The sequence below is a fragment of the Mustela putorius genome, unplaced genomic scaffold (assembly GCF_011764305.1).
Source record: "Mustela putorius furo isolate JIRA1106 unplaced genomic scaffold, ASM1176430v1.1 tig00003911_pilon_pilon_pilon, whole genome shotgun sequence".
Lineage (NCBI taxonomy): Eukaryota > Metazoa > Chordata > Mammalia > Carnivora > Mustelidae > Mustela > Mustela putorius.
In genome coordinates this window covers 4438986-4465586 of record NW_025422058.1, presented here as the reverse complement: position 1 = coordinate 4465586, position 26601 = coordinate 4438986, and the positions used below count along the sequence as shown (strand labels likewise).

At 35.1% G+C, this 26601-nt stretch overlaps 1 protein-coding gene and 1 long non-coding RNA gene across 4 annotated transcripts in view; one reads left to right on the top strand and one right to left on the bottom strand.

Annotated features, from left to right (window-relative positions):
* The window catches only part of GLIPR1L2 (GLIPR1 like 2), a 30755-nt gene extending 6861 nt beyond the window's left edge, over window positions 1-23894 (top strand). Inside the window, exons 4-6 of the mRNA XM_004752403.3 lie at window positions 13355-13440; window positions 22585-22611; window positions 22696-23894. Of these exons, the coding sequence (XP_004752460.1) occupies window positions 13355-13440; window positions 22585-22611; window positions 22696-23081 (499 nt within the window). The 3' untranslated portion in view covers window positions 23082-23894. The remainder of the gene's footprint in view (window positions 1-13354; window positions 13441-22584; window positions 22612-22695) is intronic.
* Window positions 13861-26601, bottom strand: part of LOC123388828 — a 35632-nt gene continuing 22891 nt past the window's right edge. For 2 of the 3 annotated variants that reach the window (XR_006603337.1, XR_006603338.1), the window contains one exon: window positions 20422-20956. This is a non-coding gene — a long non-coding RNA (uncharacterized LOC123388828). Of the gene's footprint in view, window positions 14162-20421; window positions 20957-26601 lie in introns of those variants that run through there. The other variant, XR_006603339.1, reaches the window with a different exon arrangement.

Here is a 26601-nt window from a genome sequence, read left to right as displayed (position 1 = left end):
CAAAATTAACAAGACAGTAAACAGCAAGTGTTGGAAAGGATGTGGAGAAAGGGGAAGTCTCTTACACTGTTGGTGGGAAGTCTCTTACATGCAAGTTGGTGCAGCCACTTTGCAAAACAGTGTGGAGATTCCATAAGAAATTAAAAATAGAGCTACCCTATGACCCTGCAATTGCACTACTGGTATTTACCCCAAAGATACAGATGTAGTGAAAAGAAGGGCCATATGTACCCCAATGTTCATAGCCGCAATGGCCACAGTCACCAAACCATAGAAAGAACCTAGATGCCCTTCAATGGACAAATGAATAAAGAAGATATGGTCCATATATACAATGGAATATAATGCCTCCATCAGAAAGGATGAATACCCAATTTTTGTATCAACATGGACGGGAAGAGATTATGCTGCATGAAATAAATCAAGCAGAGAAAGTCAATTATAATATGGTTTCACTTACTTGTAGAGCATAAAGAATAACCTGGAGGACAGTAGGAGAAGGAAAGGAAAATTGAATTGGGGTAAATTGAAGGGGGAGATGAAGCATGAGAGATTATGGACTCTGAGAAATAAACCAAGGGTTTTGGAGGGGAGAGGGATGGTGGTTGGGTAAGCCTGGTGGTGGGTATTAAGGAGGGCACAAATTGCTTGGAGCACTAGGTGTGGTGCATAAACAATGAATTCTGGTACACTGAAAAGAAATTTAAATTTGAATTCTTTCTCCTTACTTACCTGAATACCTTCCTATTATGGGAAATAACTACCTTGCAAAATAGCCTCCATCGGCTAGAGAATTTTGTGGGAAAATCTGAAGTTTTGTTATAGGTCAAGATTACATTATAAGTAATACTATTAAAATGTCCAATCAAGTGAGAAAATATCCTAATCAACATGTTAAGAAAACAGTAAAAAGAATGACTACATGCTAGGATTAAGAAAGAATTTCTGCCAGGGCGTCTGGGTGGCTCAGTGGGTTAAGCCTCTGCCTTCGGCTCAGGTCATGATCTCAGGGTTCTGGGATTGAGCCCTGCATTGGGCTCTCTGCTCAGCAGGGACCCTGCTTCTTCCTCTCTCTCTGCCTGCCTCTCTGCCTACTTGTGATCTCTGTCTGTCAAATAAATAAATAAAATCTTTAAAAAAAAAAAGAAAAAATTTCTGCCAAATAAAATGCTCTGATACTAGCCAAAAAGAAAACACAAACAAACAAACAAAAAAACACATCAGTTACTGATTACTGATTGTATTCCTCTGGTTAGGGAAAATAAGAGAACTATGATATAAATCAAATCACACTCAGAAATCCCCTTCCTGACCCTGTTTTGTGACCCTGAACACAGTCATACAAAACAAGTCAAGACATAGCGTCATTTTAAAACCTCTTAGGCTTCCTTTCATTACTACAGAATGAAAGCATTGGGATGATAACTGTTATAGGGAGAAACTTTTGAAAGTTAACTGCTAATTGGTATTGAAAATTTAGGGAACTAGGTACAGATTTAAGGGAGGAAAGAGGTTTCCTCTGAGGCACTAGTCTTCATTAATGCACTCAACACCTCTATACAAGGCACAGATTTGTCTACCAACAAGACCAAAAAAGGCTGACCATATTTAGTTTGTAGTCTTGGATGGGAGACAAACAATATATAAATAAACACATAAATAAATAACATTTAATTAGATAATGAAATATGCCATAAAACACAAGGCAAAATAAGCAGATGGAATATAGGCAAGGTAGTTGTAAGAGAAAGTGGCATTTGGCCTGAAGATGACTAAATATTTCAGATAGAAATAAGAGCATATACAAAACCTTTGAGCTTCGAATGAGTTTAGCATGTCTGAGAAATGCATAACTGGTAAGAGATAGGAGTTCAAGTGGAAAATTAGGTGACAGCTACCAAATAGCATGTTAAGGATTTTGGAACTTATCCTACGTAGTGGCCAAGGCAATGGAAAGTCTTAAACAAGTGAGTGAAATGATCTTTTTTATGTTTTGAAAAGAACCCTTAAAAAAACCAAAACATTATCCTTGCTATTATATACTGAGCACTGAGTATAGGAAAATATGGGTACAAAGAAGAAGTAAACACAATTGGATTTTTTCTATATTACAGGCTATAGACTATGGTATTCTTGTTCTTTAAGTAAGCCCTACAAACATTGTGGGGCCTACACTCATGACCCTGAGATCAAGAGTAGCATGCTATACTGAATGAGCCAGCCAGGTGCCCCTAGTCTATTTTGGATTAGGGTTTTAGAATGTGCATTGGTTTTCTTTTGTTACATAATAAGTTACCACAAATTTAGTGACTTAAAACAGTACATTTTGTTATCAAATTGTTCTATAGGCTGTAAGTTCATGCACAGCTGTGGCTGGATTCTCTGCTCAGAGTCTCAAAGGCCAGTATCAAGAACTTGACTGAGTTCTTATCTCTAAGACTCTAGGGAAGAATCTGCTTCCAAGTACATTACAATTGTTAGGAGAATTCAGTTCAATGTAATTATAGGACTTGGACCACATTTAGCTGCTGGCTCTCAGCCAGAGGTTCCTCTCAGCTTCTAGAGGCTGCCCACATTCCTTAACACAAAACTGCCCCCATCTTTAAGTCAGTAAAACCTTCTCATGCTTCAAGTCTCTGACTTCTTTTCTGTGACCAGCTAGAGAAAACTCTTTGCTTTTAGAGTGCCAAATAATTGAGTCAGGCCCACCTGGATAGTTTTTCTTATTTTAAGGTCAACTGTGCCATATAACATAAGCCATTATTAATAGAAGTAAAGTTCATCATACTCACTGTCCTGGGAATTAAGCAAGACATGTAGATACCAGGGGAAAGGATCTTATGGTCCATCCTAGAATTTTGCCTATCATAGAATGGGAATTGAGAGGAAAGGTCAGTTTCTGCATATATCATGGAGTTAATCTGGAGCTAATAATATTAGTTTATGGATTTGATTGAGGGATACATGGGATCAATAATCCAAGATGATACCTATGTCTTTAGTTTGATAAACTGGATGAATAATGATGCCATCAATTCAATAGGGAAGAACAGGAAATGTGTTTTGGTTTGGACATATTAGGTGGAAATATAAATATGGGAAATGAAATGAATCATGAGAAGTAAAAAGTTCTGCAAAGATCTGGGATAGGTTTCTAAGCAGAGGACACTACTGGCATAAAAGCCCTGAGATAGAAATAAATTACAGTCTTGAATGAAATCACCTTATGTGAGAGTATAGAGATTTATTTTAAGGGTCAAGTCCTGGAACACTACCATATTTCAAATTTAGACAAAGAAGATAAGAGGAAAATCTAAATGGTGCTGGTAAGGGGTACTTGGAAGCCAAGTAAAAAACATGAGTCAATATGCTCAAAGTGGCTAACTGTATGAGATGCCTCTAAAAAAATGAAAAGCATGAGGAAAGAGAGATGACATTTTCATTTGATAAGATGAAGGTATTTGGTGACCTTAATTACAGTAATGAGTGCAAGACTACGCTATAAGTATAGTGATAAGATGAAGCTACAAGGTAGGATTATTATACTTTCCACCCACCTGTCCCATAAGCTTTTCTTGAAATTTCTATCAACCATTTTTCTTTTGATACAAATATTGGCAAGTTTGCCCCATGAAGGATCTAGATTAGAACATACATTAGTCAACTCAGTCCAAATTTTATTTTATATGTACTCAAAGTAGACAGTAATAGCTATCTTTCATAAGAATAGTTAGCAGAAAAATCAATCCATCATAGTATTATGAAATACTGAGTAAAAATTAATATAAGAGAGACAAACTGAAAATTGGAATGTTTAGGGAACTGGATGGTACCACACCCCCAACAAAGATATAACCAGGTCCTAATTAACAGAACTGTCAATATTAACCTATATGACAAGAATGAGTATTGTCTTATATGGCAAAAGATGTGATCAAGATAAGGATCTTAAGAGGAATTGCTTAGCCTAGAATATTTAAGTGGCCCTAAATGCAATCACATATATTCATGTAAGAGAGGGAAAGGGAAATTTGGCACTTAGTTACACAGAAGAGGAAGAAGCAAAGAGATCATAGAAGAGGTTGGAGTGATATATTAATAAACCAAGGAACTTCTGGAGCCACCAGAACCTGGAAGAATCAAGGAAATCCCCCCATGAGCCTTTGGAGGGAATGCAGTCCTGCCAACAACTTGATTTTGGACTACAGGCCCCCAGAACTAGGAGAATAAATTTTTGTTACTTTAATCACTGAATTTATACTAATCTGTTAAAGTAGCCACAGGAAAGTAATACAGAATGGAAGAATAAGACAGATTTGCCATAGAGAAAATATAAATCAATGACAATCTTGAACCTCTTAGAACACAAAGATGAATAATGGAAATCAAAATATGTTTAAAGAAAGAAAGGAACTATATAGGGCAGATAAATCTATAAACTGGTGCTCCTAAGGAACAGAGAAGAATAAATGGAGTGTAAATAATAATCAAAGAAGAGAGAACGTTCCTAGTCTATAAAATACTCATATAAAGATTAAGATCACTCGTAAGGATCAGAAAAAAATGAACTGAAATAATATTTATATATATCATTTTCTAGTGATTATTATTCAGTTTCAAAGACTCAAATATTTCTAAACAAAATAAAGTAAAATTTTAAAAGTATTAATTAGACTAGCCTTGAACTTAGACATTGGAACTGCTACAATCAAATATGACCATGAAAAATTAAGTTTCAGTGATAGGTTATTTTATTAACTAAGCTAGGAAAAGATATAGTGTGGAGAAAAAGCATTTGTTTATTTTTGGACATGTTGTATCTGTAGGTGACTGCAGAGCCTTTTGTTTAATTAAATATATATTTGTGGGAGGTGCACCAAACACTGAATAGGCAAGAGAATTCCATATTTTTTAATACGGTGTCTATCCTAAAAATGCTTGTACTCTTTTGGGAAGGAAATGTGTAAAAATAAACAAATGTATAAGTAAGTAAATAAATTAAAAGGCAACATTAACAAAATGCACACATACGTATACTTTAAATAGAATAGAGTTGTTGTAAAAGCAGGTATGAAATCATAGAAACATTTACCTGAATATAGGTCTAAAGGTAAAGTAAGGGATCTGGGGTTGATGAAAACGACTTGACTCTAATGCCAAAAGAAGTAAATGATAGTATCCAAAAGTATTTAATAAAGAAAATTTTCTTTATTTAATAGTTAAGGAAATAGAGTTTGGCAGGTGGTGCCATTTTCTTTATTTCATAAACAGATAGCTAGAATATATTTTTCCCAGCCTCCCTAGAAATTTGGTGGGGTCCTGTGACAAACTTTAGCCAGTAGAATATAGGCCACTTTCAGGCCTACCCTTTAAAAACTTTCCCCATGTTCCTTCACACTCTGATCTTTTTTCATCTGTTGGCTGGACACAGAGGATCTGGTGGTAGATTCAGTTGTCCTAGAAGGTGGCAGAGCCATGGCTTAAAGTGAGCCAGTGCCCCAGGATGACTGTTCAAAGGAAAGTTCTGCTCTACCACTGTCAATACCTATACTTCTATGACATGAATTCTGCCTACCATTGCATGGAAATGGTGACGGAAGGTCAGATCAGGATGTAGTTTGAAGATGGAGCTAATAATATATGCTGATTGATTTAACTTGAGGAGTGAATGTAATAGAATAATCAAGGATGATATATCTGCCTAATTTGAGCAACTAGATGAGTGGTGATACCATTAAATTAGGTAGGGAAGGCTCATAAATGAGTAAACCTTGGGGGAATAGAAAGTGTTCTGTTTCAGACACATTGGGTAGGCAGACAACTATGGGAAATGTAAATGAATCATGAGACATGAAGGTATAGGATAGGTTCCAAAGTAGTAAGAACTGCAGGTAAAGACTCTGGGGCAGAAATGAGTTGGTCCTTCCTGAGATCACCTTGTGAGAAAGTTAAGTATAGAAAATAGAACAGAAGAAACTTAAGGACGAAGCCCTTCATCACTACAGTATTTTAACTTCAGGCAAAGAGTTATCAGGAGTATAAAGAGAGTCTAGTGAGGTAAGAGAGAAACTAGAACTGTGCTAGCATTTTTAAAAAATAACATTTAGACTTATTTTCCCACCATTTTTTAATTCTATATGAGATTGTTCTTTTTCATGTTTTTCTGCATACATAATAATTTATGATTCGATGATATATCATATTGTAATCATTTCAGACATTCTGAATAACAGTTTAAATACATTAAGGATAAACAATGCATATAACCATTTGAAGCAATGATAATATGAAGAGCTATGACAAGTTCACAAATGTTCAGTGACAACCATATCGCATTCACTGCTTGGCTATGATTTTAAGACATCATCAATGGTAACACGTATCCCATTTACAGAGATGTTAAAATATGAAAAGATATGCATCTTAGAATTATGAAATACAGTATATAACTAAAAGGAAATATCTATAAAACAATATGTATCCTTAAAATAAAAACATGTTATATGAAATAATATTTTGCTTGCAATTTAATACAACTATTTCATATTTTAAAATGTTGGCTATGAAGCACTAAATTTGATTTTATGAACTATTAAGGCTCATGACTTGCAGTTTGAAAAATAATGCCAATTTAGAATACTACTCTGATTAGATGATTGGCAGCAGAGAGAAGAAAAAGAGGTCACTGTGTAGAGTTACATGAAAGCTGTTTTTTATAACCTTGGTTACTAATGCATTTTTATAAGCTAAAGAAAGCCATCAATAAAAGAGAGAGAGGTAGACTATATTAGAACATATGAGGGAAGGGGGAGGTATTGAAGTGCAAGTTCTACACATTTACTTGTGTCTGCAAGTAAATGTAGAGAAAGCTTAGTAATGAATATTTTTCTTCTTTTCTTGTTTAATGAAGCTCATGAGGATTTAATCTATTTCATTGATCTTTCAAAAGAAAAGATTCCAGATTGATTCATACTTTCTAATTTCTTTGTTTACTTTCTATTTTGTAATTTTGAGATATTCAATCTTCCAAGTATCTTTTAGGAACAGAGGTTGTTTTTGTTAAGGTATACAACATTCCTTTATCTTTAATCCTACTCAATATTGAAGATATTTACAGTTATATAGTTTCTTCTGATTGCAACTTCTGCTGGCCCTTAGGATTTTGTGTAGTAAAACCTCTTTCTCATTACTTTCTATGGACTGTAATTCTAGGTCATTTTAATAAAACATGTTTACTACTTAATAGTCATAATAGAAAAATCATGATAGAAAATTGAAAAGAAATTAATGTTCCCATTTCTATCTTCCAGTTACCCTCCCCAATATTTTATCTTAAAAGATATATTCTATGCATATACCAAAGTATATCTGTCTTTGTGAGTGTGTGTGTGTGTGTGTGTGTGTGCGTGCATGTGCGCGTTTCCACAATTCAAACAGAAGTCTACTACACTTCCTGTGGTGTTCTTCAATTTTTTGTTTACTTAGTGATATAAACTGAAAGTCTTTCCATTTGAGTACACAAAGAGTTTCCAGATTCTTTTTAAGGTCTTTACGGTGTTCTGTTTTTCAATGAGTGTGCAAAAGTTCATTTACACAATGCTTTCAGGGTGCCTGGTTGGCACAGCCAGTTAAGTGTCTGGCTCTCAGTTTGGGCTCAGGTCATAATCTTTGCAAATAGAAAAGAACTCAGTGGGAACCCTATATTTGCCTTGGCTTTCTCTGAGAGAATTCTCGAAACCAGAGCCAGAGAAACAGAATCCAAGCAACAAATGTGTTATTTGCTGAACATAGGAAATATCAGTGGTTATTGATGTTAAGATACCTTATATTCAGGATTAGGATTCCGAAGAGGAGAGGATTGCAAAGAAGGACACCCAAAAACCTATAAAAATTCTTTATGGGTCCTTGGTCAACTCCTAAGCTACCCATCCTAAGACAAGATTCTGGAAAGATTAAATAGGAGCAGTTGCTCAGAAGCTGAAAATCCACACAGAAATTTCAGAAGCTGCACAGCACTGAGAAGATACAGTTGCAGTCTGGGCTCAGCCAAAATGGAGAGATCAGCCTGGGGACTTACCAAGCAGAACATAAAAATCCAGAAAATATGAATACATTTGATTACATAAAAATTTAAAATTAATTTATAGCTAAAGAAATACTGTAGCTATAGCCAAAGAAAAAAACAATATACTGTGAAAATATATTTGTGGAATATATGGCAGAATTAGTCTCATTAATTTGCAAAAAATTCATACAAATAATGAAGAAAAAGAGAAAACACAGAAGAATAATTTAAAGAAGATATGAAAAAGGTCATTTACTAAAAAGAAAAAATTAATCATATGAGGAGATATTCAATTTTATTCCTCACTGAAGTAATTCAAATAAAAACAAATACAAGTTACTACTTTTCACTCATCCATCTGAGATGATAGAAAAGCTTGATATTCTGCACATATGATGGGACAGTAAATTGGTATAATCTTCCTGGATTTGGCAGAATAATAAAATTTAAAATATACTTACTTTTTATTCTTGTAATATCCTTATTAGAATTGTATCATTTTAATATCTTCATGAAAATAAGCCTATATATATATGTGTGTGTATATATATATATTAAAACATATATATATATATATATTAAAACATACTGAAATGGGTATATATACACAAGGATACCCATTTCAGTATGTTTTAATAGCATGAAACTGAAATTTAAAAAATAATGACTCAAGTAAGAGCAGACTGAACAATTAATTTACCATGCATTATTGTATAACTATTGAAAATACTGGTGTCTTTATGTACCAATCTCACTTGTTAGATGAAAAAGTAAGATTCAGAACAATAATAAGTAAGACTGGGTCTCTTGTTATAGCAGCTAGCATTATCAGAAAATACACTGATTCAGAAGAGAGAAATGGGAAATTTCAGTTAGGTGTGTAAGTCTGCTCTACTAGTCATTCAGAGACCCAGCTTGCTCCCATCTTGTTTCTTCACCACTCCCTGGAGGCAGAATCTATGTCTACAGATCAAGCCCAAGTCACAGATAAGGGTTTGCTTAATCTCATAGTAAGGCAAAAGAAATGTGTTGTCTGCGTGACCATCTCCTATAGCACAAGTGGGAAGTGATGCACATCACTGCCGTTTGCATTCCATTGGATATAAAACTGATCACATGGCCACATCTAAGTTGCAAGGGAAATTGGGAAACATAACATGGTTAGCCAATAATGTGACAAGCTAAAATATTGTTATTTCTGTATTTTAAGAGATATTTAGATTGATAGCTAGTAGTCTATCACAATATATAAGTACTGAGAATTTTTATGGGGAAAAAAAACACTTGTTTCTGGTAGGAATCATAAGAAGACATTAAACAGAAGTTATCTCTGGGAAGATAGAAAGAAATGTAGAGGAAGGAGACATTTTCCCCTTTAAGTTGCCCTTCTCCCTACTTGATAGAGAGTCAGCTTCTCCCTCTCATGCTCTCCCTTCTCTTTCTCTCAAATGATACATAAAATCATTTAAAAAAAAATAAAAATAAGGTTGCCTTTTCTGCTTCTTCCTTTCCACCATATACTTACAAGTATTATACATGTATTACCTTTACTTATTTATTTACTTTAACATCAATGAAGGATATCTGGATTGAGATCAGAGAATTATTTAAGAAATTTTTAGAAGACAATAATAACAGGATTTGTAGATCATTATACTAAGTAATGAGAAAGAGGAGGGACAGTGTCCAGTCAGTTAAGCATCAGACTCTTGGTTTTGGCTGGGGCCATAATCTCATGGGATTGAGCCTCACATTAGGTGGCTTCCATGCTCAGCAAGGAGTCTGCTTAAAGATTCTCTCCCTCTGCCCCTCCCCTCACTTGCATGTATGCCCTCTCTCTGAAATTAATTAATTAACTAGTTAATTAATTAAATCTGTAAAAAAGGAAGTAAATAAAAGAGGTAACAGTCAAAGAAGATTCTCAGAATTATAATTCAGGCATGACTGGTATTGCCATTAACTGCAATGGGAAGATCATGAAATCCATCTTGAACATAATTAATTTAAGTTGGCTGTGATTTACCTGCATTGAGATGTTCAATAAGCAGTTGGTTATATAGGTCAGAAGCTCATGAGTAAGGCATGGCATAGAACAAATATTTGGAGTGCAAGACTACATAGGGTAATTGAAATCATGTGAGTAAATGGGATTGCCTAGTGAGAGGTATAAAGTAAAAAGAGAACAGGACCTCCAGAATCTTATGCCAACATTTAAGGGCAGTTAAAGGAAGATGAAGTGTGGAGAGGAACCTAAGAATGATCACACAGGTAGGAGAAAAGAAAGAAGAGTATCATAGGAGGCATAGGGGAAAGCATGTTTTTAGAAGGAAGTAGTAGTCCAAAATTTCTAAGAGGTCAAGCAAAGTAAGGACATTAAAATATCAGATTAAAGAGAAGTTCATTGATAAGCATAAGAAGAGCCATTTCTGTGGAATAGAGGAAGATGAATGAATTCTGGGCTCTTTTATTGTTGCTTTTATTTTGTTTTGTTTTGTTTTTAAAGTGGGAAAGATGTAAGCCTATTTAAATATTGATATGAAAGGTCAAATACAGATAAAACCAATTCTTTGTAAAGAACAAAGGCAGAGTGTGAGTGTGAGTGTGTGTGTATATAAATATCCAAAGGTACAAGTTCCTGAGAAAAGGAATGTTATTAAAGAAATTAGCCTTAGAAGGAAGGAGGGGCAGTTCTCCAGTTGTATTAAAAAGGAAGGAAGAGGGTACCTGGGTGGCTCAGTTGGTTAAGCAACTTTGGCTCAGGTCATGATCCCGGAGTCCCAAGACAGAGCCCCACATCGCCATCCCAACTCAGCCAGGAGTCCACTTCTCCCTCTGACCCTCTCCCCTCTCATGCTCTCTCTCACTCTCTCTCAAATGAATAAATAAAATCTTTTTTATTTTTTTTTAAAAAAAAAAGGAAGGAAGAAGGAATATTTGTCATGTTTAGTGAAAAAAAAATTCCCATGTTTCAATCTAAAAGGCTATTATATTTCACTGTGAAGTAGGACAGATAATGTCCTGAGAATAAAGGAGACAGTAAAGCTAGAATTTTGAGGTTTGGGAAGGTTTGAAAGAGTTATGATGGAAAATGAGGGAGGAAGCTGATTAGAGAGAAATAGAAAGATTCTCTACCTCCTAAAATGATTTTTTCCCAGCAACACACCCAGCAGCCTTGAAGCAGACATGGAGCATGCAGACTGTTAAGGTTCTGTCATTTTTTCCAGCACTGGGGTTTTGTCAGGTAGACATAAAGGAAAAGAATAATGGAGTTATAGGGTTTTAGCCAGATAATATGCAAAGCAATAGACCTAGGCTTTATTGAGAAGAGACAATAGGATAGATAGGGATAAATTAGACTTGCAGTACCAATGAACTTAATGAAGAAATATGACAGGAGTAAATGAGTGAGCAAGCTGCAAGGATAGGAGGCTACAGTCAGTGAATGGAATGTATGCTATCGCGAGTTCAGAGGTATAGTTTTAGGGGATAACAAGATCCAGAAGTGGCTCCAACAATTATGGAGTATTATTTGAGATGGTAAAGACATCCAGTAACAGGCCAAGCCTTTGGATGAATCATCCATAAGCACATTGTAATCATCTATGTCCCAAATTTAGGGACGAGAACAATTTTGCCTGAAAAGGGAGATGGTGACCAAGGTACCAAAATGAATGAGGCACTAGATCAGAAGGAAGATGGTATCTTGGGGAGGATTAAAGGATAGTGCAACTAAATAATATCCATATCATAGAATTTAAATAATGATCTTCTAGTGGACTTAGGCTTAGACATGTGTATAGTTACTCATTAGGCCACCCAGGCAACACAGCCTTATCTAGGGCCTGGACACATGTCCTAGAGTAGTAATATCCTAAACGTATGGCCAAATATGAGTCTAAATAGTGTTCCAGAGGATTGTTTTAACTTGATCTCAGCAAACCTCTAGGCTGATTCTTGGAAAAAGCAAATGTCTAAAAATAGAAATTTGTCTGTTTCTTCAAGTACTTCCAGGGAAGCTTTGAAATTTCAATGGAACTTGCTGGTAATAGGTATTTAATTTTCTTTTCTCCTAATCCAGGCCAATAATTCCAATTGCAATTGTGGAATTGTACTGTAGATTCGGACTTAACTTGATTTACGTTAAACTTCTTACAGATTCAGAACAAGAAAAATATTGGCATGGGAGAGTATTAGTCTGACATTTCTGGCTATATAATATAAATAGTGATATGAAATTCAAATCTTTGGAAAAGAAGACCCATTGTATTCTAACATGATGTAAATTTATTTTGGTATATATTTCTAAGTTTTCACCCTTCTTCTGGATGGCCCAGAGTGACCTAACCAGGGTCTTCTGTGCCTAATATTTGTTTTTAAAATTTTCACCTATACACTGAGTAAATAAGTATTCTTGTTAAATATTATTTCTCTGCCTATCTTCCCTCTTGCTCAACCTAAATCCTTCATATAAATTTCCCAATTTGTATCTATTGTGTGGCCTCTTTCTTACCTAGCCCTGGGCAACTGATGTAATAATTTCTCAATTCTTCCCTCTGTTCTAAACAATGAATTAAACCAAATTTGTAAAATCCCATTTAAATTTATTTGCTTGTTTATATATTTACTTATTTTTAAGGCAGACTTTGAGTAAATCATGCAGCTGGTTCTTTAGGACAATAGGCATTTCAGAACTTTACAAACTTTTCAGAAAATTAATATATCATTTCTATAGAAATTTTTATATATTTGTACTAAGCAGAAAGCAATTAATTATAAAACATTCTATAACATCATTTTGAAAGTAAATTTTTGCTACAAACTTAAATTAAAGCAGCTTTTTTTTTTAAGATTTTATTTATTTATTTGACAAGCAGAGATCACAAGTGGGCAGAGAAGCAGGCAGAGAGAGAGAGAGAGGAGGAGAAGCAGGTTCCCTGCTGAGCAGAGAGCCCGATGAGGGAGTCGATCCCAGGACCCTAAGAACATGACCTGAGCTGAAGGCAGCGGCTTAACCGTTCACTGAGCCACCCAGGCACCCCTAAAGCAGCTTTAAAACTCATTCACACTTAAATTACAGTACTTTGTTTTAAGGACATGGGGATTCATTTCAGAAAAGACTATTTTCTTGGGGGGAAAAGGAGAAGATTACATCTCCAACTTCAGTACTTCCTTAAGTCCCTTTTCTTAGTTAAATCACCTTAATAACCTAACTAAAAATTGGTAACCATATTATTTAAATGATGAAATTTGAGACTTTTTTCTAACTAAATGTTTTCTGCTTTTTTGTAGAGGATCTCTGTCGAGAAGGCCTTATAGACCAGGAAAAATTTGTGCTCAATGTAGCAGAGATGACAGATGCACAGATTTTCTATGCAGTAAGATAAAGAAAATAACTTAAACATAAAAAAATCCATAACACATTTGATGACAAGAAAAATGAAGTATTGAACACTAGTTTGTTCTTTGTCATGTTAATATTGTTCTTTTGATCAGAGTGTTGTTATTATATTAACAAAGGAGGGTTGAAACTGTATCATCTCTGGAATTTTCTAGACCACCTTTTTTGCCCTCTATTACCCCTGTTTCTTCCCCTAGCGACCTACCACAATGTCTGAAAGAAGGAATGAGAAAGAATAGTTATCTCCTAAAGAAGCTTGCTAGTTAATTCCTGAAATAGCAGCCTGTTTGAGAATGACTGCTCTAAAGGACAGGATAGTCTAAAATATTTATAAAGAGAAAAGAAGTAAAATACCACACATTTAGTAGCCTTTTCTTTTAGTTTTTATTTCCTCCAAAATATTCAAAAGATAGAAGTAGAAAATATATTTGGGTAAACTTTTCCTTAATTTTTCCAAACATAAGAGCATGTAATCCAAAAGTACAGCCACACCTGAAATATAGGATGCTTACAAGAATGTGTTGGGGGCTAAACTGAGACAGTAAGGGGGCACATTGTAATTTTGTGATAAAGAAACGAATGGACAATTTCATCATAATATCACTGCTGACATGAATCCACTCCAACATTCTTGCCCTTGCTTCTCTTGAATCAAGATGCAAAATCTTGTTCTTCCTCTTCCCCTTTTCTTTCTCCTCCTAAAAGAATTCAATCCTAAAACCATTAAGTAGGTCAGAACAAGGTAGGCATCTACACAGAGGGCCAGAGGATGTGACATATTAGAGCTTAAGCAGAATGATAAGGGATTCATACACAGTGAACATGAGAAGACAGCCTTAAACGGGGAGGACAGTGACCACATGGGGGTATAGTCTTATATAGAAGGTTAGAGTGTCTATGGAGTGAAATGGATGTCCATGAATGAGGTCAGACTTAGGGTATCAGAAACATACCAGAACGAAGAGATCTCCATACCAAGAGGGTTCAGTATGTGGTATCTGAGCCCCAGTAAGTGGAGGAGGGCATCAACATGGGGTAGGATTGAAAGCTTGGCATATAATAGGCTGGACATGTAAGGACTACATCCATGGAGGGACAGTTTGGCACTGGTTGTTTGAACCCAAGCGGAATGTGAAAAGGATTCACATATAGGGATGCCCTGGTAAGAGGTATTAAAATCTATGTAGATAAGAGAGCATCTATGTTTAGAGGCAATTTCACATGATGTATCAAAATTCAAACTAGGTGAGGGAAGCTTTAATGTGGGAGGGAGGTGGCCTGGCATCTGGAAGGGTCAGAGCCCTAGTGGAGAAACAGAGGAATCTACACATTGGAGAAGCCCAAAACTGGGTTTTACAAGTCTGAGCGGGGTGGGAGGGGATCCAAGTGGAGGATCAGCCTATGGGTTGCCAGAGTAAATACAGGATGCCCAGTTAAATTTGGACTTCAGGTTAAAAAAAAAAAAAAATATATATATATATATATATAAGTATATATATATATATATATATTTAGTATAAGTATATTCTGAATATTGCATGAGATATACTTGTCCAAGAGATATACTTGTCCAAGAAATTCTCTGTAGTCATCTGTGATTTGAATTCAACTAGGCATCCTATAAATATTTTTAAGTTTTTATTAAAATTACAGTTAGTTAACATATAGTGTAATATTGGTTTCAGGCATACAATATAGTGATTCAGTACTTCACTTAACACCCAGTGCTCATTACAACCAGTACTCTCTTTAATCCCCATCACCTATTTAACCCATTCCCTACACACTTCCCTTCTGGTAACCATCAGTTTTTTCTCTATAGCTAGGAGTCTGTTTCTTGCTTTGCTTCTCTTTTTCTTTTTTCCCCTTTGTTCATCTGTTTTGTTTCTTAAATTCCACATATGAGTGAAATCATATGGTATTTGTCTTCCTCTGACTTATTTCACTTAGCATAATACTGTCACTCTATCCACATCATTGCAAATGGCAACACCCTATATTTTTATTTGCTAAATCTGGCAACTCTATAGCCTGGTGTGGGGTATAAGAGCTCAAGCAGAATGAGGAGGACACCCATGTAGGGAAGAGAGTAGAGGCAACAATGAAATTGGAAACCTACTAGGAATTGATCAAATAAACAAGTAGATTAAGGATAATGGAAGCCAGCTTTCTCACTGTCAGAGAATGGAGTATTAAAAATGTAAAAGAAGAAAATAAAGATGATTCTTGTGAGGAATTGAAATTAGAGGTATTGAAACTTAGGGGTTTCAATAAATATAAATAACATAGATGTAAATGTTTGTATATGTATGTATCTATACACATATACTCCCTAGCTCAGAGATGGTTTTGGAGCAGTGACCTCCCACCCCCAAAGGAATGAGCAAAACTAGCACCCACATCTTGGTTTCCAAATTTGAGCCTACAGTAAAAGAAATGAGGGCTCATTTGGAGAAAGGTCCCAGGGCTGGGGCAGGGAAAATAGAAGTTAAATCCAGACCATCTGTTCATATCTAAAAGCAAAGAAGTGCTCAAAGAGTGATGGGGACATGTAGCAAAATGGACACACAGGACACAAAAAACATCTTAAAGGGCTCTTAGTGATCAAACCTAGGACAATTTGAGTACCAAAATAAAAATAAAAATTATAACTCCTTGCATATAACAGGAAACTCTGATTCATACTAATGTAAATTAATAAATTAATAAATTAGAAGTTTGATGAGGAACAATATATTACATAGTTCCACAGTAACTCCCTATAAAAATATTTCATTACTAGTGGGAAAAGAGTAATTTCACAATGGAGCAGCCCAGCCGGACACCATCCTAATAAAGTGATCCATGTGAACATCAACAGTAATTGGAAAAATCAAGACCAAAACCCTGCACCACCTGCAATGAGAATAACACAGCATCTCTTCTGTGATACTCCTGCAAAGATACATAACTAGGTCCAATCACAAGGAAGCTCAAATAAGTCCAAATTTCAGGTTTGTTTAAAAAAAATTAAAGATCTGTCTGCAAGATAACTAATGTGTTATTTTCAAAATATGCCAAGATCATTAATGTCAAATAAAGACTGAATCACTGTCCCAGACAGAAGACAATAAAGAGACGTGAAAACTAAATGTAATGCATGAATCTGAATATGATCTTTTGTTACAAAGACACCTTTAGCACAGCTGGCAGAAAAAATGGAAAGAGGTCCAAAGATTAGAAGATAGTAATGTAATAATGTTAATTCCTGATTTTGTTAGTTGTATTACTGTCATGTAGAAAAATATCCTTATTTGTAGGAAATAAATACTCTCAGATATATCAGAATGGCCACTTGCATTAAAATGGTTCAAAATAAGTTATTTGCACTTTATTTTAGCCTTTTTCTAAATGAGGGATTTTCCCCCCATTTTATTTATTTCTTTTCTTCTCAGTGTTCCAGCATTCATTGTTTATGCACCACACCCAGTGCTCCCTGCAATACGTGCCCTCCATAATACCCACCACCAGGCTCACCCAATCCCTCTCTCCCCTCCAAAACCCTCAGTTTGTTTCTCAGGGTCCACAGTCTCTCGTGGTTTGCCTCCCCCTCCAATTTCCCCCAATGCCCTTCTCCACTCCATCTCCCAATGTCCTCCATGTTATTCCTTATGCTCCACAACATTGCTGTAAAACTGATGAATAATAACTTTAGACAGGCGCTCTTGAGAGCAGCTAGGGGGAAGAGATTCCTTACATACAGAGGACAGTCCATCAGAATAACGTCAGATCTGTCCACAGAAACCTGGCAAGCCAGAAAGGGCTGGCTATACATACTAGTAGTTATACATACTCAGGGCACTAAATGAGAAGAACATGCAGCCAAGAATACTTTATCCAGCAAGGCTGACACTCAAAATGGATGGAGAGATAAAGAACTTCCAAGACCATCAAGTTTTAAAAGAGTATGTGATCACCAAGCCAGCACTACAAGAAATATTAAGGGGGGTTCTATAAAAGAAGAAAGAACCCAGGAGTGTCATAGAACAGAAATTTACAGAGACAATCTATAGAAACAAGAACTTCATAGGCAACATGATGTCAATAAAAATATATCTTTCAACAATCACTTTCAATGTGAACGACCTAAATGCTCCCATAAAATGGCACAGGGTTGCAGATTGGATAAAATGAGAGGACCTGTCCACATGCTGTCTACGAGATACCCATTTTGGAGCTTAAGGATACATCCAGACTGAAAGTGAAGGGATGGAGAAGCAACTTTCATGCCAACGGGCCTCAAAAGAAAGTTGGGAGGGGCGCCTGGGTAGCTCAGTGGGTTAAAGCCTTTGCCTTCAGCTCAGGTCATGATCTCAGGGTCCTGAGATCAAGCCCCACATCTGGCTCTCTGCTCGGTGGGGAGCCTGCTTTCTCCTCTCTCTCTGGCTGTCTCTGTCTACTTGTGATTTCTGTCTGTCAAATAAATAAATAAAATCTTTAAAAAAAAGAGAGAGAGAGAGACATTCCTTTAAAAAAATAAAGAAAGAAAGAAAGCTGGCATAGCAATTCTCATATCAGATAAATTAGACTTTAAACTAAAGACTGTAAGCAGAGATAAAGAAGGATACTACATCATTCTTTTTTTTTAAGATTTTATTTATTTATTTGACAGAGAGAGATCACAAGTAGGCAAAGAGGCAGGCAGAGAGAGAGAGAGAGAGAGAGAGAAGCAGGCTCCCTGCTGAGCAGAGAGCCAGATTCGGGACTCGATCCCAGGACCCTGAGATCATGACCTGAGCTGAAGGCAGCAGCTTAACCCACTGAGCCACCCAGGTGCCCGGATGCTACATCATTCTAAAAGGCATATCCACCAAGAAGATCTAACAATAGTAAATATTTATGTCTCCAATATGGGAGCAGCCAACTACATAAGACAACTGTTAATCAAGATAAAGAGTCATACTGATATGAATACATTAATAGAAGAGGATCTTAACACACCACTCTCAGTAATAGATCTTTATACCTTAAAGAACTGGAGAATCAACAACAAATAAAGCCAACCCCACACAGAAGGAGGGATTCTTTTAAATTAAAAAAAAATTGTTAATGCAAAACCTAAGGAAAGCAAATCAATTTGAAATTTTTTGATATAGTCAGGAAGGAGATAAGGTTCATACTGGACTATTTGTAAGAGAAATGAAGGTGATGAGATAAATTTGATTAATATTTATGGGGCAAAATTAGCAAATCTTAAAGAATAATTTGACATAGTGATGAGAAAAAAAGTCTAATATAAATACCAGATTTGGTGCAATGGATTGAGATATGAATTATATGAAGAGAGAAAGCTATGGAAAATAGATGATGGGTTTTGATCATTATTAGCTTTAAATACTATTTGATACCTGAGTAGGTAAGACTCATAAGCTTAGGGTATATTTCAAGGCTCTGTTTCAGAATCAAAAGCATATAGACAAGTCTAAAAATATAAAAAAGGAATAACTTATCCAGGTACAACACACAGAGAAAGAAAAGTAGTATACTAAGAATAGGATCCTAGGGGTGGGGGAAAAAAATGAGAAATACTGAAAGAGAATGGTGGAAACAGTGGAAGAGGGATAAGGAGAAGAGGATACCCCAGTGTTCCCTTTCATTAAAGTGTTCTTACTGACTTGGCAATATGGGAGAACATTGAATCTGGGTTTCAAAATCTGAGCCACGTGGGAGGGATCCAAGTGGAGGAGCAGCCTGTCAGTTGCCAGATCAAATACAGGGTGCTCAATTAAATTTGAAATTCAGGTAAACAAAAATATTTTTAGTATATCTCAAATATACTTATGAAGAACTGAAAAGCCACATTGAAAACAACACAAGGAACCAAAAATACTGGAAAATACAGTAAGGGATAGGGAGGTCAAGTCTAAGAAATTTAAAAGACTAAAGAGAAAATTATAAGAAAGCACTGATAAATCTGATTCCTTATGTGAATAATTGGAGCCCCTGACGACCAGAACAAAAATAATACAGCAGAAAACAAAGCAATAGATAGATATATAGGTATTCAAAGAAATAATTTTTTTAAAAACCAGAAATAGAAATTCTTGAATCCAGACATTGAATACCTACTATGGAATGTAAGCTGGAAAAAGTAAGAGGTTCCTTAAAAAATTAAAAATGAACCACATGATCCAGTAATTTCACTTCTGGGTGTTTATTTGAAGAAAATGAAAACACTAACTCAAAAACATATATGCACCCACATGTTCATTGCAACATTATTTACAATAGCCAAGGTGTGGCAAGAACCTAAGTATCCATTAATGGGTGAATGGGCAAAGAAAATGTGTTATATCTGTATCTATCATTACACACACAAAATGAATAGAATTCAGCCATATTAAAAAAAATGAAATCTTGCCATTTGTGACAAAATGGATGGCCCCTGAGGGCATTTTGCTAAGTGAAATGTCAGAGAAAGAAAGATACCATATGATCTTACTTAAATGTAAAACCAAAAACCAAGCTTATAGATACAGAGGATAGATTGATTGTTGCCAGGGGTCGAGGTGGGCAGTGGGCAAAATGGGTAAAGACAGTCAAAGGTAAAAACTTCAACTTCTAGTTATAAAATAAATAATTCATGAGGATGTAATGTACAGCATAGCAACTATAGTTAATAATAATGTATTGCATATTTGAAAGTTACTAAGAGAGTAGAACTTAAAAATTCTTATCACAAGAAGAAACTTTTATTACTATATATGATGACAGATGTTCACTAGATTTACTGTGGTGATCATTTCAGTAAATACAAATACCAAATCATTTTGTTGTATACCCAAAACTAATATAATGTTATATGTCAATTATAACTCCATTGAAAATAAATAAGTAATAAATAAATAAAATAAAAACAACCATTTAAAGATTCAAAAAAAAAAAAAAGAAAGAAAGAAAATGGATAATAATATGTGCCAGGAAAAAGTGATGCAAATTAGAGGAAAGTAAAGAATCCTTCACGTATCCAAACCAAAACGTAAAATAATTCATTGGAGTTTAATAGTCTGGGTTGAGTCAGGAAAACAGCCACTTTAAATATTCTGATAATACAGTGTTGAACATAGAAAATAGAGCTCACATGAATGGTGTAAACTCTAAGGGAGCAAAGATCACAGAAGTTGCTATGAAAAGGCGGAGAAACTATAGTTAGAAGGTCAAAGAAGCAGAAACAGAAAACCTCTTAGCTTGAAGCACCAAAATAGGTGGTTCTCAAAAACTTACAAGAAAATTGCTGCAATTCTCAAGAATCTTTGAAAAAGCTCCCACCAAACAGTCTCAGTATTTGACAGCAAAGCAGGTAGTTTCCTATTCGACCAAGCAGCCACTGGGAATCTCACATCTGTTCAGGTATCTGGCGAAAAACCACCCATGGAGAATAATAATGGTTTCTTCTTCTCTTTAATCTTCCAAATTTCACATACATCCTGTCATTGGCAAACTCTAACTTGGAGCTATACAGAGGAAGGAATTCACAGAAAGTTAGTTCCTGATTTCAGGTCTGCAACACAGGATCAACTTGACACCAGTGTGATAGAATGCTGCATTGGCAATTGACAATCCTGCATATTTTGGCTGGTATCAAACTTTTCTGTAATAAGAATTAATGCCAAGAGACAGTGGAATAATTCCTATATTGTTCTTAATGCTGTACATAAATTCAACCAAACCTATTATTCAAATACAAGCAGATAAACAAATCTTGTGGAAACACAAAGAAATTTGTGGTACATAGTTCTCACAAGCACTTTCTCAATAAACCCCTAGAAGATGGCTTTCACCAAAAAGAAGAGATGAATGGAAAATGAAAAGCTACACTGGAAAAACTATCTAGAAGCATAGTTTAATCAATAGACAAAGATTGAATTCTTAAGGCTATAATTACAAAACAAATGTAAATATAATAAATGTTGACAATATAAAATGATATAATTAATAAAACTTGGCAGAAGAAGAGAGAGATAGAAAAATGTGCTTAATTTCCCCATCTTTCATAGCAAGGGGCCAAAAGCTATTATTTAAAGCTGATAAATCAAACAATAGAGATGTAAATAGATTTAAATGTATTTAATATATTCAATCAAGTGCAAAAGTAAAAGAAGAATGGAAAATGTAGAATGGAAAATAGTGATGACAAATGAAGGAAAATCCAAGTAAGAATTATGCTAATTACATCATAGCTCAAACTAAGTGATCAACAGCTACACATACACAGAATGAAGTAGAGAAAATATAGACTTTGTGGTAAAAAAAATTTTTTAAAGGAGTGCCAAATAGAAATCATTGTATAAAATATGAAGTAAAATAAGCACAAAAGGCTGAAATAACATCAAAGATCTGATTGGTCAGTTCATCCCTAGGATTTTCTGAAGAGTGATTTCTAAATTTTCTTATAAGGTTAGTGCCAATTACAAGACAAAGCCTCTGATTCCCATTGGGCTCTCTGTGTGAGAACTCATTTATCCTCTTAACTCTTCCTAATGGAATCCAGGAATGATTTTTTGATCTTCTCTGCTCCAGTCAGCAGAGGGAAGAGATTTATTTCCTGAGAAGTATTATGATAGCTTTAGGCTAGATAGCAGAAATAATAAACTCTATACCAGGCTGCATAGTTTACTTTGGGATGAAATGAAGAGCAATGAAAAGCTCCTGAAAATAAGAATTAGATGAGGAAAGTGAGTATATTCAGAAGATTAATTTGGAATGATCTGGGGGAAAAAGAGAGATGCATGTAAGAGATATTATAAAATCCTAGAATGTTGAAGCTGGAAAAATCTTTACAGGACAGAAGTGAAATGATTCATACAAAGTGACAATGATTTAGAGACAGAATTAGTAATAGAATCCACATGTCCTCATTCCCATACCTCTATGTTCCCCCTAGCAGACTCAGCTGACTTTTACTAGAAGAGAATGTAGTACATTTTGTGATGGGCTACTGGTTGGAGGAAGCACATCAAAGATGGCAGCATGATACCTGAGGACTAGGAGAATAATGTCATTATTTTTAGAAAAATTATTTTATTTCTAGAGAAAGAAGGATTTTTATATAATTCTTTATGGACTTTCTTTTTCTTTTTAGGTAATGCAGAACGTGACCAATCCGTATGTATGTATTGTCATCCTTTATTTCTTGGACAATTTAACTACTTTATACGAAATCCAGCTTTCAATTTTATTTCTTTATTTACAGATTACCGATTTTGGTATCCCAGATGGGAAGTTCCCCGGCCAATTGTGTGTGATCCACTGTGCTTATTTATTTTCTTTCTGAGAATGTTGTGTTTTTCAATATGTATCGTAGTTGTTTTGATAATACAGTCTCGGTTTCCAAATATATTATTGGAAGAAGAAATGATGCTTGCCTCTGATCTAACTGAGGTAGGGCCAGAACAGTTACAGGAGAAGGAAGAGGAGATGGAGGAAGGAGACAGGGGAAAGGTGGAGGAAGAGGAAGAATATAAAGAAAAGGAGGAGGAAAAGGAAGGGGATGAAAAGGAGGAAGGGGAGGGAGAGGATGACGAACAGGAAAAGAAAGAGAAGGAGTCAGTGGAGGATGAAGATTTACCACCACAATAAGACAAAAGTGTAATACAAAAAATAAATAAATAAATACAAAAAGTAAAACACTGAGCTTTAATAAAAACGAATATGTACAAACCATTACTGCAATACCTTTTATTCTCTTCTTTTTCATATATTTACTCAACAAATGTAAATTTGAAAAACACAGAAACAAACTAACAAAAACATGTATTTTATAGTAAGTATTGTAAGACAAGTTCTCGGACACTGAGAGAAGGTAAAGACCTGATGACAGAAATACTAAAAAAGATTTGACCAGTCTAATTACTTTTTAAGATTTTACTGTGTTATCCTTATAAAGGAAGGAATTCCCATTTTCTAAATATGTCTATCTCTGTGTTTTAAATATTTCCTAAATGGGTTAATAAGTTTCTCAAGTATTAAGATTATACATGTTACTGTGCTTAGGATCATTGTGACTCAAGATAACCATTTAATAACTTTTGGTTTTGTTATTTTTATCATTACGCTTACAGTTGTTATTTTTTTTTATTTTATTTAAAATCGATTAATTACTATTGTAGTTGTTATTGATAGTGGTGATGATGGTGGTGATAATATTGACCATGTGATATCAAGGCATTGAATATCATTATGTATATTTGTATTGTGTGTGTTTGGGAAATAGTTTAAGTGGTACTGTACATGTTGTTAGGAGACAAATTTTTATTTCTACTTCATGTTTGCTATTTCATTAAAGCCTTGTTGTAATTCTTTATTAGGCTATATAATTTATTGCCACCAAGGACAAATAAATGTCAAAAGTTTAATTATTTGTGATTGAGCAATTTGGCTGCTTCCAAATTTATGTGGTAAAATAAAATAAAAATTTAAAAAGTTATTTGCTTACAGTTATTTAATATGTTCAGTAAAAGTTCACAAATTAGTAATATAAATTAACTACTTACTATTTGTAGTACTAGTAAGTGATCTGAATAAAAATACCTAACATAGCACACATCAAATTATATAAACTCCATATTTTTAACTTTATTATATTAAAAGCCGATTCTTAAATGGGGCAAGATGAGAATTATACAAAAACGCCCTACATTTATGTAATTTCTATGTAGTCAGCCTCTTTTCTAACCAGCTTCCTAAGAAAAAGCCTTAGGTAGTGAAAAGGGCTGGTTCTCTACAATGATTTTATTTATTAGTATTTTCTGATATTTTTATACTATTTCACAGCTTCCAAGGTGGTTTCACATAATTTTTTAATTTCCAAAACCACTCTGTAGAGTTGATATTGCTTCCATTTTTAAAATGAGAAGACTGACCTTGGATTTGTCAAGGTCCTACAACCTAGGACTCAAAACAAGTTAATGTCTGGACATTCTGATGCATTTACAAGTATAAATTCTTCATGATCCCGTGTTCAGTTCCCACTATGATTAACTTATATATTTGTATATCTAACTTCTACCCATCTAACTTTACTCTTCAACATATTCTCCAGGTAATTTCATGGAATATAACTGCTATAAGCCAGTGGTTCTTCTCTGGGGGCAATTTTGTCACCTCTCTTCCAGGGACATTTGGCAAAATCTGGAAACAATGAAGCTGTGACCAGGAAGGTGCTACTGGTATTTAGTGGGAAGAGGCCAGGAATGCTGGTAACAATCTTATAATGCCTAGGACAACCCCCACAGCAAAGAATTATCCTGTCCAAAATATTACCAGTGCCAAGTTTAAAAAATTCCCCTGTTGGCTTATCTCCACCCCCAGATATGTGTAAATAATGAATGTATTGTAGATGTTATTGTACTTCCCTAATTTCTCATTTTTCTAAAAATCGTTCTCTCATTTTCTTTCCTACCCTTCTTGCTTCACCTTTTTATATCCATAAGTTACCATGGGAACCATCATTTTGCTGTTGAGCTTCTGTCTTCTTACTTTGAAGATGGTCTACTAAGCACAGATGGGCGCAATCATAGTTTTTGGCTGGGAGATCCAGACAGACTTTCAAATGAGGTTCTCCTTGATGGCACAAGTTGTAATATGTAAAGCTCTGAAGCTGTTTAGCAGACTGCATGGAAAGAAAGAATGAATACCAACAGAGAAACAGTGAAAGGTTGTTGTCTCTGATGCTTAGTTTTATCCCAACCTTTCACACGTATTATTTTTCCAGAGTATATCCTATTTCCATCCAGTAAGTTTTCCTTAGGTTATTTTGAATAGGATTCTGTAACTGACTCAACTGATAGGACATTCATAGTATAAAGATATTTTCGTTAAAATGTCCTTTATTGGGCACCTGGATGGCTCAGCTGATTAAGCATCTGCTTTTGGTTCAGGTCATGACCCCAGGGTCCTGAGATGTAGCCCCACATCAGGCTTCCTGCTAGCAAGGAGCCTACTTCTTCCTCTGCTTCTACTTGTCACTCCCCCTGCTTATGTGTGCTCTCTCTCTCTGTCAAATAAATAAATAAAAATCTTATAAATAAATAAATAAGTAAATAAATAAATAAATAATATGTCCATTATTCTGAAACAGCATTAGCAATAATGGCACTAAAACTGAATATGTAGAGATTCTTTATAGCATCAAGTGGTCAAAGAATAGGATGTCTTTTAAAGTTTTATTTCCTAAGTCTTGGTTCTTGGTATCATACCATATCTCTCTCCCAGAACCATACACCCTATGTGCTTAGAATGCTTACTTTATTACACAAGTTATAGGTTGACTCCCTACATAAGGGATCATTCGTATGAATCTCAGAGGTATCAGGGAAAATTACCCTTACTCAGTTTCCATGGCACTGCGTTTCAGGAATATACTTTGACCAGGATTTTCTGACCCAAATGGTCTTGAGTGGAGAAAGAGTACTTAAAGTACCATATATTCTATTCTGCATTATAAAACTGTAAGACTGTTAAAATATTCTTGGCCCTAGTAAAGTAATTTCCAGCTACATTATGTGTAGTATATACTTGCCCTTGGTTTGACTAAGGGTTCGAGAAAGTGTCAAAGAGTCAGTAAACTTAGTCAATAAATACTAACAAAATATTAGGTGATCCAATGCTATCCTGAGTCCTTGATTTAAATGGTCAAGGATCAAGTACGTTATTTCTTAAAACTGGATATTAAATGGTCAAGGATCAAGTACGTTATTTCTTAAAACTGGGTAAAGGTAAGATTATTGGGCTTTCTATTGGTTCCTCAACTCCCCACAGCAATGAACTGTAGAACTGGATGGTAATAAATACACAAAGGGAGGCTGGGGAAGAACAAAATGAATACAGAATGTTCACAAGGAACAGCACAGCAATAGCAAAGGAACTAGATAGAGTCATAAGGATCTGGTGACTCTAGAGGGAGTAGGAGGATTTGCAATTATTTAGCATAGCCATGAACCCCGTCCACAACATTCAACATAATGTTGATGGGAAACCAGGTTGGCCAAAAGTGATGGGCTGGGGCAGAGTGGAGGACATCGGACATTTTCTTACCATTCCATAGCAAAAGGAATTGCCAAAAACATATGCCCACTCAATTTCAAAGTACCACCTGAGT